Raw genomic sequence first — 15,533 nt, forward strand, 5'->3', positions numbered from 1 at the left:
ATGGCCCCCCCCCCCCCCCCTTACCACTGAGTTCAAGTGCAAGGCCGGAAGGTGTAAAGTTTAAACACAGTTGACACGCGTCTGGTAGATCAGAGAACTCACGTTGAGGTATCCAGCACCGCTTACTGAAAGGCCTCCTACTAAAGCAGCCAAACGATGCCCTAGATCTTTTAATTGAGGTTATAAAAGCTCTTGAATGTCCATTGATAAGCCACAAACTAAGGTCTCTTTATGATTTTTTATTAATAAATACCTTAACAGCACCAATGATATTTGATCATAACCCTGCAATACTGTGCAGTGGCTGCTCGGGGACTGCGAGTAGACATGTCCCTATTTTCATGTACAGTTGATCATTTTCTCCTTTCGTGTTTGCTGTAAACAAAGTACTTACTCTTCCACACTTAACACCTTTCATAAAATTGATCAAATCGACGCCAAGTAAGAAGAAAATGCTCATTTTAATCCCCTGCCCTCTTTTGGTTTTAAGGTGACTCGGCAAGTGTACAGGAGTGCTACAACTTAAAACCAGATCACTGTGGTTCCTTTTAAAGGGTCTTCACGTGCACACACGTGGTGAAAACAAGACTTTTGGCCACCTTAAAATTTCCATGTGGCTGAAAGTATATTAGCATTAACATTTTAACAACAAAAACTGGAAAAAAGTGTGTTCCTATACATCAGAGTTCTGTACATTAATAAGCATTTATACAAATATAATCCACCAAATATTGGCTTCTACGTACAATTCTGAAATATGGTGATTCATTTGCATTACCTAACCTTCAACAATGCTAGCACTAACATGAATATTTCAGGCTGCTTTAACACCCACAAAGTACATTTGTTTTACAAGGTGGGTACGGATTTCTCTCGCTGTATATGCAGTTTACTTATAAATAAATTAAGTGGTGAAGTGAAGCTTGAACAGCATAGTCTGTGGTGTAGTAACATCAGCAACTGCAAGTTCCTGGCCATCCACAAGCCCCAATTCTGAAACAGAAAGAAAAGTTTCAAGTCCAGCAAACCCATGTGGTTTGTTTTTTTTATTTAAGGAAAAAAAAGAAAAGTTTTGAATGTCATTTCCACAAACCATAAATACAATGAAATAAAGCTGCAAACAGCTCACTAGCTAAACTAATATTCATCTAATGCAACCAGGAAACTAACAGACCTTGTCAAGAAATATATAATACACTACTAAAGTATGTTTAATCTACATCATTTATTGCTTTGTTGCTATGTTTTTCTTCACCAGATGACATCTGCCCACACTTCACATTTAAGCCATTCAAAGCTCATCCCTGAGCAACCTGAGAAAGGTCTATTGCACGTAAAAGGATAATGAAGCACATTCTACTGCATAGTGCAAAATAAAGGTAAACATGCCATACAGAGGGATAAAACTGATTGACTCTCTGTTTAGAGCAGTATCTTGAAAATCTACACGTGACAACTGCACAATACCTTTTAGTGTCTTGGAAAGATTTGGCCTTGTTCGTTCTTCAATTGAAGCTACTGTCTGCAAAAAGGAGAAAAAAAAAAAAGCCAAAATATTTCCTTTCAAATTCGGGCAAGTAAATTTAAATAAATAAAGATTGTTAAAGACAATTACGTATGTTCAGATTACCTGTAAATAAAGTGTTTTATTTCCCCCATACATAGTTGCTGTGATTGCAGGAGATTTCATTTGCCTATATATAAAACATTTAAAAAAAAAAGAAGTCAGATAAAAATATATTCAGAAATGACATTTTTGAAACATTAAACTACCAAAAATTATCAAATAAGTCAGAATAGTTGCACACTTACAATGAAGCATTATTTGTCAAGTAATCCAAGATCTCCTGCAATTTAGCTGATGGGGAAATCTCTATGTTTTGGGGAAGTTGGCTGCAGGCTGGACAGTTCTCCTACAACAAGTAGCACAAGAACATACATTATGTTAAATATGGTTTTAAAAATGCTGCTAATAAGGTCTCAAAACTATTAGTGTGTTTGTTTTGTGGTTTGGGGCTTTTCTAAGTTTTAGCCCTAGAAATATTAATACTGCTGCAAATATTAATGACAAAACCCAATTCCTCGTGAAGTCTGTCACTGTTCAACTGGCTCCCAACAGCAGCTAGGTATTTACAAACTACAAATTTCATCTGACATAAAATTTAATACTACAAACTTTCACATCAGTTGTTGTCACAACCTCTTTTTGAGAAGATTTGCTTATGAGTCTTCTTAAGATTGTGTATCTTATTTTGCAAACCACGTTTCCCGTATTACAGAGGAAATCTTCAGGATTCACTTCCAAAAAAGTCCAAGTACTGTTTTCCTCTGCAGGTAGCGTAGCAGAAACAGTTGAGATACCAATGTTGCACCAGCAGACACCACAGAAATAGCTGTCAGAAGAACCTCCCTATACCAGAAGCTACTTTTCCAAATATTAAGAAACTTTGGCTAAACAGGCAACAATTAAATATGCCATTACATATACTATGCAATAGTTTTTGGTAAACTGATGGGTGGAAGAAAAGGTTTCATTACCAGCACATCAAATAAAACATCCGTTGATCTGGAGGTAGAGAGTCCTGCTACTCTACATGGACAGACCGCCACTGCCATCACTATTAGACCCCAAAACCACAGAAGTTTAAAAAAAAAAAAAAATTCCTACATGCTAAAAACAATACTCTGGAGAAGTAGCAGACTAGTAACATTGTAATTTCTGCTTTTAAAACTTCAGAAATATTATTATTCGGTGCTAGGGGCCAAGAGATTCAATACTGGGTTTCAGAAATACACACAAACTGCATAAGTTCAATAAAAATCAAGGAAACAACCCTGCAAGCCTTTAATGGCACTAACCTTTCTTTCCGCTTCAAATGTGTATGTGTACAATCCATCCGCATCATTAAACACCAAGTAGTTGTTAAGAGGAACGTATGCACTATAATGACAAATATGTTAGTGTTAATACACGTCATTATGTTATGACAAATCATGTATGTTATTAATAAAAGAAACGAAGTACCTTGTGGCTATTTTAAAAACTTCTGTGGCGCAAACAGCTGGAATGAGAAAAAAACAATTTCTTCACTTTCTAGCTCTATCTCAGAACATGCAGACATTAGTGCGCAGAGTTGTACCAAAGAAATAGTGACCAAAAAAAAAAATCAAATATAACAACTTGTAAAGAGAAAAATAAATATCTGAACGTAGCTGGTAGTTCTATATGTTAACACCATCGATTCAGCACTAATCTGAGGCTATGTTAAGCTTATGTGTCGTGTTTTCCAATTTTTTTTTCCCAGTCTCAAATGCTTTTGCTCAGTCCCACAGGCATACACGAGCTTAAAATTTACACAGTCACATGCAGTTTCTCTGTGGAAAACAGAAATAAGACTGTAAGAATAAATCAGACCCATTTAAAAGTTAGTAGTATCCTCCCTGAGTTCTCGATTCCAAACTGTTGCCTTACAAAACTCTGAAGTCTATAAAGCAGAAGTGAAATGAGTTCTTTTAGCATACCTGCAATTACTGCATTTGTAGAAGCTACTGCTGGAATAATTCGTTTAACCACCCCTGTAAAAACAAAACATACAGCTTTGTCTTTTCCAAGAAACTATACTGAGAGATGACTTTTAGCCGGAATAATTACAGAAGGGTGTACTCAAAGGTACTTTAAACTTTCCAGGAATTTCTGTAACAATAAGATATAATGGCATGCTGCTCAAGTACTTTGGCATTTTTTTATTTCAGGAATGAATCAAGCATGTTGATAAAAACAAGGTATCACACAAAGAGAACTAGTGAACAAATTCTAAAAACAAGTATTCTGGATTTAGCACTGAACATTAATTTAAAACTCAGTTCTATTCCTGTTTAACTGGAGAAATGCATACAGGAAAGATACTTGGTTTTGGTATTCGTTCTGCAAGAACAGGCTTGCCAAACTGTATTGGCATCTTCGTCCAACTCTTCTTACTGAGTCCATCCAGTCAAACAGCACAGTACATACACCGATATAAAGCAACATTTCCTATGCATACAAGTTTGTACATCGGGAACTAGGAGGTTCACTCTTTTTTCAGGCCTGCCAAAAAGACAGCAAATTCCTAAGCAGTCTGAGGCTCCTCTGGCTTCTCATTATTGACTTGTATCCCCTCATACCTGAGAAAACATGCATAAAAATTTTATCTTTGCCTTCTTTCTGCTATGTGCTTTATAACGAAGCCATCTTCAGACGCTGAAAACTGTGCAGCCATTTGCATGTACATAATTATATTCCATAACTGGAGTTCACATTTACCTGTACCAAAAAAATACTACTGGAGAAGCCAGTATAAACTGCGGCAAAGAAAAAGACTATCTGCAATACGCTAGGTGGAATCTGAGGAAGATACGCAAGGAATCAGTCCGCCCTTTTTTGATAGAAAGGCACACAGTGAGGTTCCAGCGTGGCATTTCAAGCCCAGCATTCAAATGCATTCTCAGTACTACCAGTCAACAAATAGACAGAAGTTACCACAAATTCTGGAGATTCTGCACGAGATTCTCCACTTCTTTTCTATTTGGTTAGCATTTAAAATGCTGATTAAATGAGTGGCAGCACTCTGCACTTGCATGTGAACAGAGGCATACACAGCAGTGAAGAACAGATGCTCTAGTCTTAACCTGCCTAAACTGGCATAAAGTGTTGCTGTTGCTAGAAAGAGGCAATCACATTCTTTTCTTCCTACTCTTTGACCCAGCAAAAGTGGTCACAGTGTAATGTAAACCGTGGAGCGGCTCCAGGTTAAAAATAAAATGGCAAAAAGAATGTTCAGTTTTGTCCCAGATAAGTTCCTCTGATTCATCGTGAATGCCTAACCATCTGATTCATCATAAAAATATTTCTGCTGGCACAGGAAACACGCTGCTTGTTTCTGTTTTAAGATGTTAAGGGAGAAGAGAACTATTTCTTTCTCAGCAAAGCTGCCAGCTTAGTCATAACAAATACAAAGAATGCCAATCCAGCCTAACTGCAAACGCCACACACTTAGTGAAATGCCGTACCCTTACCTTGGGTGAGTCTGTATGTAACACCTTTAATATTAAATTGTGATGCTCTTTCTAAAGACTTCTGGTAAATCCACTGTATGTGTTCAGGATCATCTCCATCCAATGCAACACCTTCTACAGCAAAGTTAAGAATTTACAGGTTAAGTTACAGTTGTAAGAGTTCTTCAGAAATACAGTGTTCTTTTTGTCTAAAAAAGAAATCCCTTTGTTTTAATTTGGGTTAAAACAAATACCCCATTAAACTATTAAAACTTGACACTTTAAATAAAATATCATTTCTACAAACATCGTAAGTTCTAACACATTCTATATACAGACTATCTTAACTTCACAGATTTATGAGAGAGAGAAACACATGAACAAATAGGGAACTGGAGAGCGAGTCCGAGAAGGGAAAATCCATCACCAGCTCAGAGGAGGCTTAGATTCAACACAACAATGAGCCACATAAGGTTAAAAGGTAGGATTGTTTTATTAAAAGTAGCTGTGTATACCTAACTCAAAACAAATTAGGTAAAAGGAGAAATGTCAGTTTAGCACCAGTGCAATACACTAATTACCTCCAAAAGGTTGCTCCTTTGGCCACTGCAGTATCCTGACATACTCAATACAATGCTCTGGTAGTCTGGGCATAGATGCAATAGTACACATGGGAAAATTGACCTGGTGTAGGCAGGGGAAGAAAACCAGAAGCAAGCATGTAATACGTTATCTATAGTACTCGGAAAAGAAACAAGCAACTCAGAGGAATATAAAAAAATGAAATATCACTGGTTGCAATTACCTGTGGTGGATAAAGCTCAAGCGTGCATTCAACACATGCTGTCATACCAGGAATAATCACACGAACATTTCCTTTAAAACCTTCTGTCCCTCCATCTATTAAAGGTATGATGGAACTTGGATCCAGTACACCATCTTCATAATGTAAAAATGACATCTAACGAATAAAGGGGGGGGGTTGTTGGGTTTTGTTTGTGTTGTTTTTTTTTTTAAACAAGTTGCAGGAAGAAAAAAAAAATCCTAAAAATTTTATTCTTAATGGTACACCACAAGTTTGAATACTTACTATACAATTTATTTTAAGGGTACATAGTGTACAAAACTCTACTTATTTGTCAGTGTGCAGGACTTCATCTACCACCTTCACCCTCCACCTCCTCCTCCCCTTACCCCCTTGATAAATGCTAATATTTCCTTATAGTATACCAGAACAAATGGTTGGTTGGTTTGAAGGATTTGGGGGTTTGATTCTTGGTTTGTTTTTTTGTTTGTTTGTTTTTTTTAAAATACTGGTAAATACTCAAGATCGTTATTTTAGAAACAAATACACAGTGATAAAACTATGTAGTTCAATGACCAGCTTTCTACTTCTTTGTAGCAGCGAGGCTCCAAAAGATGATTTTTACAAGTTGCAGCACGGTAAGTACTGTTTGGCTAATGAAAAAAACTATTCCCAATGGGAGCATCCAGAGGGGCTGTGGAACTTCCCTTCTTACAATTTTCAAAAGCTGACTGCACAAGGCCACAAACAATGTAACCTAACTTTGAAATGACCCCTGCAGGGCACTGCACAAACATCGGCTAACGCTCCTCAAGAAAAAGGCAGGTAAGAGAGCATGCATTTTACCCTGTTCACAAAAAGAAAAGAAGAAAAGAAAACAGAAATAGCTACAGAAAACTGAGTTTCAACAGCCCTCATTTCATTTTAATGACACATTCTACACAGATCTGTTCGCTTTTAGTTATCTATACTCAAGCAATAACCAGGCTTTAAAAAGATTGAAGACTTTACCAGCATGCCATTTATCCATCTTCTTGCAATTATAGAGTCCAGCCCACAAACAATAATATGAAACTCTAGGGGGAAAAAAACGTTTATTTAAAGTCTATACTAATGCATACTTCTTAAGACAAGCAAAGTATTCTGACCATAACAGTCCAGAGGAACTGACTGTAGTTTAACTATCTCCCCTAGATTACCTATATGACAGATGCATTTAAGTTTTGTCCAGTTGTTACTTCTACTTCCAGTATACTGTATAAGACTAAAATAATTAGCAATCTAACTACCAGGAAAAGCAGCGAGCAGCAACAACTGCAACGTTCCCCTAAATCACCGGTGGGCGTTTGGCAGGCAAACAAATACCACTTACGTCGATAGAAGCTTTCATCCATGTCTTGAATCTTTTTAAAATATCTGAATGTAAGCCCAGTAAAGGAATATATTTATAAAAGTAGTTAAGTTTACTGTTTTCTATTTGCTAACCTAAAGCCAAAACATTATCTAATTTATTCCTATAATTTTATATGACACTTCTCTAAAGAACTGAGTGAAAGATTCACAATTCCCACAGCTGAAGCTGTAGCATCTGACAAAACAAGTAAGGAACACAATGTAACAGTCACACACAGGAGAAAGGTCAGCAGGCAAACTATTCAGGAAGCTCAAAACACATGCTCTCACAAAATCCTGTATCAGTAAGCGTGGCTCTATGTTTATAAACTAACGTCTCCTACCAGCACGTACTCAAAATGCTCTGGTGAATAAACCTGCAATTCTAGTATCTCAGTGAAAATGAGAATATTGCACTTGAATAAAAAGACTCGGTGGAAACATACAAAATAGCTTCTTAAAGCTTAGCCTTCTTTCCCCATGCGTATTTCCTGTATGCTAATGCCACTGAGAAAGAATTCTCAATCACCAGCTTAGGTACTCTGTTCTTTATTGTATGAAAAAGAGAGGATGGCAGCAAAATACTTTAGATAGTCTTACCACCTACAGAGTTTTCTAGGTTTTTTGAAGCCTTCGGGGCTACTACTTCTCTATGAAAGGATACGCTACAACAGCACAGTTGGGAATGCGGCTGTTCAGGAATTCTGCTGCAACTTCTGCTTTTGGTCGCCCAACATCCTTTGGTCTGGGGAAGAAAACAAGCAATTTCAGATGCATTATTTGAGACTCAATCTTTCCAGGCTCTATGCATTGCAATACTAAATTAAGTGACTAATTGTTCCTGTAGGACAATTTACTGATATGGATAATACTAAGGCATCCCTGTAAAGCATCAGATATCAGAGCCCCAGAGTTATCTCAATATGTCCATGTAACTACAGTTATCAGCGCCAAAAAAAATCCAACAATTTTTCATTTTGCTTGGAAGAAAAGGGTACCAGAAAAATTGATATCTCAATCTGTGTACATTATTCTTTGGTGTCACCTTTTCCATTAGTCATTAGCTGTATTTGAATAGTAAGGAATATATGTTAATTTTCTTCACGCTCAAACTATGACACCACAGATCTCAAAAACAGAAGGAATCACATGGAACATTTAGTTGACTATGAGTACTATTGTGATATGAAAGTTCAGTAACCTTTAATGACATCTTTTTCAACCAAAATAGTGATCATATTCACATATTTTTAGGTACATTTAAAAAAACAAAAGTCAAACTGTGAAAATACCACTTACCGAAACAGAAACTGTCGGTTAAGATTAGAAACATCTATAGTATCCATGTCAATAACATGGATCTGTCTAAAGCCGGACAGTGCCTGTGAAAAGAGATAGTCAGCTTCATTTAATAGGAAATTAAATGCTTGCAGTGCTCCAGAATTCATTCCGCATGCCAAAAAAAGAAACCTTTGGAGGAACAAACATATTTGCTCTTCATTCTCTGTGCAGACAGGTATACCGTCGTTCTTCGTTAAAAGAACGCTCTTTGTTGGGTTGCTAACACTGATAGTTAGACAGATGGAATTAGTAACATTTCAGTGGTCAAAGACAATGTTCTACTGAACGCAATATTGCTTTAGCCTACCTAATCGTAACACAGGGAAGTCAACGGTAGGCTGATCTAGAAGGGGAATTTGCAGTGTTCCCTCACAACTGGAGTAAATCAAAAGCAGTCATTGGGGAAAAAAACGCAGAATTTGAAGAAATACCATAAGCACTTCATTGCTTGGCAGGAATAGGAAAACAGAGTTTAATTCCTCTAAAATTCTAAGTTTTTGAACATTCACCGTTTTCACAGTTGGCATAAATAAGTCTGGTATGTCCACCCTCAAATCACAGTTCAAAATAAGCCAGCATTCCTCACTGCATTCCGTGCTGGAACAGAACGCAAACACAGAAAGTCACCTTGCTATCTAAGAACACGCCGAACCTCCGACAGAAGTTCTGCCTGCTCTGTTTGCACGCAGCCCACCACTAGATTTGGCAACTAACTTTAAAGTAAAATTGTCTTAAAACTGTATTGCGGGTCTGATCTGATAAAGTAATAACATCTGTCATGCACAAAGAAACAATGTAAATTGTGGTTAAAGGGAAATAAACGCTGTAAAACACTGGTTTTAGAGAAAGGAAATGTGTTGTGACGTTCTGAAGTGACCCTGAAAAGATTTGAGTCCCATCCGCTACCTTTCTTCCTTTAAGACTCAATCTTGTTATATATGAAAACTTCCAAACTTTTCATTTTACATTTTCTGAATAAACAGAGCCATCCCATGCGTAATAAGTATTTAAAATGCTGTATCAGGAAACTGATTAAACAAACGAACTAAAGTTTTTCAGAATAGAAATTAATTTCTGTAAGAAAAGCATCAAGAATTTCTGTGTGTCATATTGGATACTCCTGGTGCTGAACAATCATTTTGTTTCATTGATAAATGTTCAGCTTTTGTTCAATATTATCAAAGCAGACTGCGAGAGCCTGCTAAAGAGAAGAGCGAGCCTGGGACATCACGACTATACAGATTGGAGTCTTTATCAAATTTATATTCATTGTCCCAAAGACATGAACACATGTGGACAGAATCTAGATTTACTTATGAGCTTATCTTTCTGAAAATGATAAAAATAAATCATGGTAACTTAAAACCTTTTTGAAGAGATGGGAACTGAGCGCATACAGCAGACTTGTGAAGTCCCTTATCCCATACAAATCCTCCCTCTCAACGAGCTGTCAGCATATTGAATTTGTTGATATTGATGATTTATGTCCCAATAAATCCATAAAACAGTAGCTCTGGGCAGAAGTTAAATTCCCAAAGAAAGAAAACTGCCTTGAAATTGTCATAGTCTCTTCAGGTAAAACTCTGCTTAAGCATTGCAGTAACAAACCAGCAACCACAACAAGAGTACACACAAGTGCTGGAACTGTAAAACCCCTAAGTTAGTGGATCTGGAATGCCTGGCTTTAAATGAGGCTACTGATGTATCAAGCATCTCAAGCTTGGAGGTAATCTATGGAAACACTGAAATAGCAGTACATAAATATTATAGCAAAGGACACTAATGCACAAGTGTTGGTATAAATTAAGGAAAAAAATTATTTCATGGTAAGTTACTATATCAATCCACACATTTTCCATGGAATGTGTAAGGACAGAAATTCTTATTATCAAATAGAGGCATAGAAAAGTACAGTATTAGTCTAAACTACCAAACTCAAACAGGATAGTAGCAGTGATACGCTATGATAAATATGAGCATCTATGAGGATAAAAAAACCACATTAATAGGATCATTAAATTCATCCACATTTATTGGGTAGATGTCTGAGAGCACATGATCCTGTGACTGCATTTTAAATACTTAAAAATTGCTTTTCAGAACATGCAGTGAGAGAATCCATTATAAACTAACACCGTATCACAAAAACAACAGAATACCTTCTGGTAATCTGTACACCAGGGAAGTACAGCCATATTCTTTCCCTGTCCTTGTATCAGTACCTATTCCTCCTTAGCCACTTCCATACAAGATAGCGCATGCTGGTCTGACTCAACAAAGCTGCCATTACATAGGCTGAATTCAGCAATACAGATGCAGCTCTGAGGGAGTGTGCAGGCTCTGCAGACAACCTCCCATTTACTGATCCTGAGGAACTGGAAAACCCGAGAGGCACTACTCGGGAAGGCCAAACGGATTCCACGGACATGAAGGTCACCATAGACACAGTGAGCCTAAGCCTGGCTCTACTAATTTCACTATGAGAGAACATAAATAATTCCAGCAATTCTAACCTCACTTTGAATTAATGCAAAGATGTACAATAAACTGGAATTAAACTCAACTTTGTTTATACTAAACTTTGTACTAGCTACTTATGGCAGCCTGAAGTACCGCTTTTCATCAAAAAAGATAAGATTTCAGCCATTGTATTCTAAACAACACTTCCTTGTATCATTATGAGCATGATTTGTTCTTAGTTTACTTTGTTTCCCTAGATCTGGTAATTAGGGAAAATCACCAACATTAGACCATATCTAAGGCTGCAGGTGAATTTTTGCCTACATTTCATAAACAGCACCACGTTGTCCCTCATGACAAGCTTTGAGATAGCTAAATAAATAACATGCAACATATTAGACTACCACCTTTCAAGCTTATTAACAAAGCACATTCTTCAAATTTATTGTCTGTATCGTCATGTATTTTACATATTTTGATTAGAACTTAGAAATTTAGTAGCTATATACAATCAAAAATGCCAAATTAGCAAAGCAGAAAAGATAATTTCCTCAAGGAAAAAAAAGATTCTAAGAAGCAAAGGGTGAAAACTGAGTAATTACCAGGTTTTTCAGGAGTTCGCATCCTAATCCTCCTGCTCCAATAACTAGTACTTTACATGTGTTTAACAAAAACTCAAGAGCCTGTGGAAAATATAAAACAAAAAATTAATACACTAAATAGGAAAAAGTATAATTTGTCCTTCGCTTCACAATCCTTAAAAACATGTTACCGTAAATTTTCAGTGCCTGATAAGTTTCACATAAAACAACTTAGATCAATAAAACAGTTTGTGCTTGCAGGAGTAATTACATACCGGACTTTAATCGGTTGTTGAGTTCATGCAGTTCCTATATCCCAACTTGCTTTTCTGCAAGACCTTTGTTGATACCAATATTCCCTTTATATTACTTTTGACCATGAAAAAAGCAAGGTCCACCTTTATTATTATTTGGTTTAAGGAGATAATGTTTTCTTCCTCCAAAAATTTTACTGATACATAATACAAAATAAATCTAAACAAACAGAAAACATCGCTGGCCAAAAAGAATTGAAATTTTTAACTATGTAACTGCTTTCTGTGAACTGTTCTACTAGACCCCAGCCTCAAACTAGTAAATAATGGAACAGTACATTAAAAAAGTAACAGTAAAATACATTCAACTGTAAGCTCTGAAACAAAATGTACCAAAAAAGGAAAACAGAAGAAATAATTAAGAGTCTACATTTTGCTTTTCCCTACTAAACGTCTTTCCCAATTCTCTTAAGTACTCATATTAACTTTAATTCCTTCTGTAAGTACAAGAAATTCCTTACTGTATCTAATCACTTAAACATGGAGAGACAAATGCTGCTACTTTTCATGCGGAACTCAAAGACAGAGCATAAGTCATATGTTGTTATACAATTATACATATGATGACAGCAAGCTTGTAGTTGACAGTGTACAGTTTAGAAATACAAGCTTACAAAAAGAACACAGTATGTTCTTCTGGCAACATAATGTTCAACTGATTAAAATATAAGCTTTTCATGCAGTTTTAGTATTCATACACTGCTGGTGGTCAATTAATGAAACTGTTTACATTAGTTTGCAACACACGCTACATATTTTTTATTTAAAGTAAGTGTTTCTCACTTGAGTGCCTGGCTCGAAATCAGGATGTGTGAATGGTCCAGATCGCTCGAGGAACTTCTTTACATGGTTCCAGCGACCTTCCCAGTCTCCAGTGTCCCCACACCCACCATCAACAGCCATTCTGCACAGAACACAGTAAATTCAGCTGCAAAATCATAGAGAAAAAGCCACGCCTCTAAAATGTATTTTTTTCTTCATACATCTTAAAAATACCTAAATTATTGACCATTCATACAAATGCATTTGCATATTCTTTATGCATATAAATTATGTGCATGAGCATTTGCATGAGTGGGTTGTATTTGTGGAACTAGAAAGCAATAATACAAATACGCACAGAGGGGAAAAAACCCAGGCATTTCAATAAATCCCACTGATTTAGCTGTTGCTAGTAAAAGCTGACCTGAAGTGAAAAAAGGGTCTAGTCTTTTTGCTTTTATTTTCCTCATATACAGAGGACACAGAAAAAGAGGTTGTCTCTTTAGATTTTGAATGGTTTTTTTATCAGTCAAGTCTTGTATCCTTTTTTGACAGACTTTTAAGTTCATAAATCATATTTAGAATTATCAGTATGTAACTGCAATTGTGAGGCACTGAGTAAATAACCGTAACATATGCCAACACTGTCTCCTCTGAATCTTCATAGTATTTATTTAAACAAGTGTTAAAAAAAACATGAATCTTGAATGCTCTTCACCCTCAATTAGTACTACGTAATTTAGAACACCCCCATTTTTCAGTCATCCCCTGAGCCTGTCAGTGGTAGCAATCTGACTCAAAAAAAGGAATGTCTGCAGTTATCCTCCTTTAAATTTTTGAGACAGAATTTTACATCAAATACTCCAGTACCCTTTTTTCCCCTTCTGCAGGTCACTTTTAGTAGTACATAACTACAAATCTAAACTCTTAAGAGACTTACTGGCATGGTTCAAAACCAGCTCACTAAAGTAATTTTCTAGCATAAGATCATTGCCTACACAGAACAAGCCCTTGCTTAACGCAGCACACTTCCCTTTTTAAACAGGAGCTCCACTCGATATATATGAACGATTATGTTCTACGTTAATACACAACTAAGCTTCTAATAAAAAGAGCTTTGCCAATCCTGAGTATGAAAGGTTGCATCATCACTGAAGAGTGTTATTTGCTTCCTCCTATGAAGTAATATGAAGAACTTGTATCAATAACTGTTGGTGGGTAATGTTTAGAATTTATTATTACTTCCTGGTGACTCATTTTAAACTAAAAGGAAAATGTTGTGAAAACATCTAGACGGCGAATGCCTTTATCCTCACAGAATTCAGAAGATGGACAACACAGTACGTCCATAGTAATTTTAACTTACAGGCAATAATTTTGCAAAAGATTTTCAATAACAGGGAAAAACTTCACTAAAGTGCAGGAATAAATACATCATAATTTGCCTATATTTTGACTGCAAATGAACTCATTCCTGGTTAACTGTTGACTTTAGGTAAGTTAACTTACTGTATTAGCAGTTAAACGAGATCTAAAAAAATTATTTTAATTCATAAGGCTCTTCTGATCTCTGACTTGCACTTTTGTACCTCCCCCAGCTTTCACAATGACGTGAAAATAGACGTATTTCACATAATGTGAAACAGCGTGAATAAATACAACACTCCCACCGCTGAACCCTGGGCTCATCTGTTGTATACCAGTTTTCAGGATGTGCATTAAGCACTGATTTAAGCAAATAAAATGGGTCAATATACATCACAACAACTGCTTCTATGGGTTATATTATAATTTTTAACTTTTCTGGAAACAAGTGCAGAAGCTATGCTTGGTGCCATTAAGAACAACTTTTTTTTCATCCTTTTATATAGTCCATATGAACAGCCATTAAGAGGCAGTACTCCTTTTCTGTTTAGATGTGTATTTTCCTTTATAAGTGATAAAATGGTAAGACCTAGTTTCACTTTTGCGATTATACTACAGTTTAGTTTTTACAGGGTTGGACATTGTGGAGATCTGAAAAACATCAATAACTCAACCTGAGATTTTATGTTGAACTTGAGAGACAGTTTTTTTTAAGTGTTTATTTTTGTGTTGTTACAGCATTACCAGGTATCTGTATCATCAGAGTTTAACAAAAGCCTTATTTGTTTCATCGGATTACTCTAATTTTAAATCTTGTTTAAAATATCAGAGCGCCACAGTCCTCATGTTGCTTTAGGCCCAGACTTTTCCCTACCACCTTCACACCTCCAGAGCTCCATGCTTTTGAGGGACTCGGCATGCACCCCCCCAGTCCAACATGCCCAGGGATTTTCGTGACCCTCACCCCGACACACACATGCACTGCCTGCAAGTCCACCGCTCAGGCAGGCAGGTCTGCTCTGTGATCTTTGGGAAGAGGGCCACAAGCAGATGGAAGGGAATAATCAGGGGATGGAAGCAGATGAGGTTAAAGATTTCTGAGCATTAGTTTTCAAGGCCGTTAAGACAGATGCATAGAATTTAGGGTTTTAATAAGCAGAGGCAACTGTTCTGTAGCCTGAATTTTTAATTTTCAGCCAAAATTTAGCCACCTGCTTCTAGCCTAGAGGCCCTCCCCAGGTCCCTGACCGGCAATGCAGCTTTTTCCACTCCTGGCACAAAGCTCTCCAGCACACCAGCCTTTACTCATGCCAAGCTCCGAGCCCGCAACTCCCATCCCCACTCCGGGTGAGCCCCTTGGTCCTCTCCCCAGGAGATTCCTCTTCCCCAGTCCTTGCTGTTCAAGCGCCCTTTCGCGCTCCCCCTCCTCACACTGACCCACCTAACACTTTTCCTCCGGCTCCCTCCTCCCGCCCCGGC

General features: G+C 37.0%; 2 protein-coding genes across 2 annotated transcripts in view; both read right to left on the minus strand.

The window, feature by feature from the left end:
- The window catches only part of TMF1 (TATA element modulatory factor 1), a 20,208-nt gene extending 19,879 nt beyond the window's left edge, over nt 1-329 (minus strand). The window contains exon 1 of the mRNA XM_009329852.1: nt 295-329. Within this exon, the coding sequence (XP_009328127.1) occupies nt 295-329 (35 nt within the window). The remainder of the gene's footprint in view (nt 1-294) is intronic.
- UBA3 (ubiquitin-like modifier activating enzyme 3) lies at nt 235-12,830 on the minus strand. Its single transcript, XM_009329811.1, has 16 exons — nt 12,711-12,830; nt 11,635-11,715; nt 8,531-8,613; nt 7,896-7,976; nt 7,212-7,255; nt 6,851-6,915; nt 5,840-5,995; nt 5,616-5,718; nt 5,056-5,169; nt 3,523-3,576; nt 3,026-3,062; nt 2,860-2,941; nt 1,813-1,913; nt 1,631-1,694; nt 1,468-1,522; nt 235-993 (listed from the first exon to the last, which is right to left on the minus strand). Exons 1-16 carry the CDS (start codon nt 12,828-12,830, stop codon nt 905-907), a joined length of 1,329 nt encoding a protein of 442 aa, XP_009328086.1. The 3' UTR covers nt 235-904.
- Between the last annotated feature and the right edge of the window lie 2,703 nt (nt 12,831-15,533).

Source organism: Pygoscelis adeliae, unplaced genomic scaffold (genome assembly GCF_000699105.1).
Source record: "Pygoscelis adeliae isolate BGI_AS28 unplaced genomic scaffold, ASM69910v1 Scaffold67, whole genome shotgun sequence".
Taxonomy (NCBI): Eukaryota; Metazoa; Chordata; class Aves; order Sphenisciformes; family Spheniscidae; genus Pygoscelis; species Pygoscelis adeliae.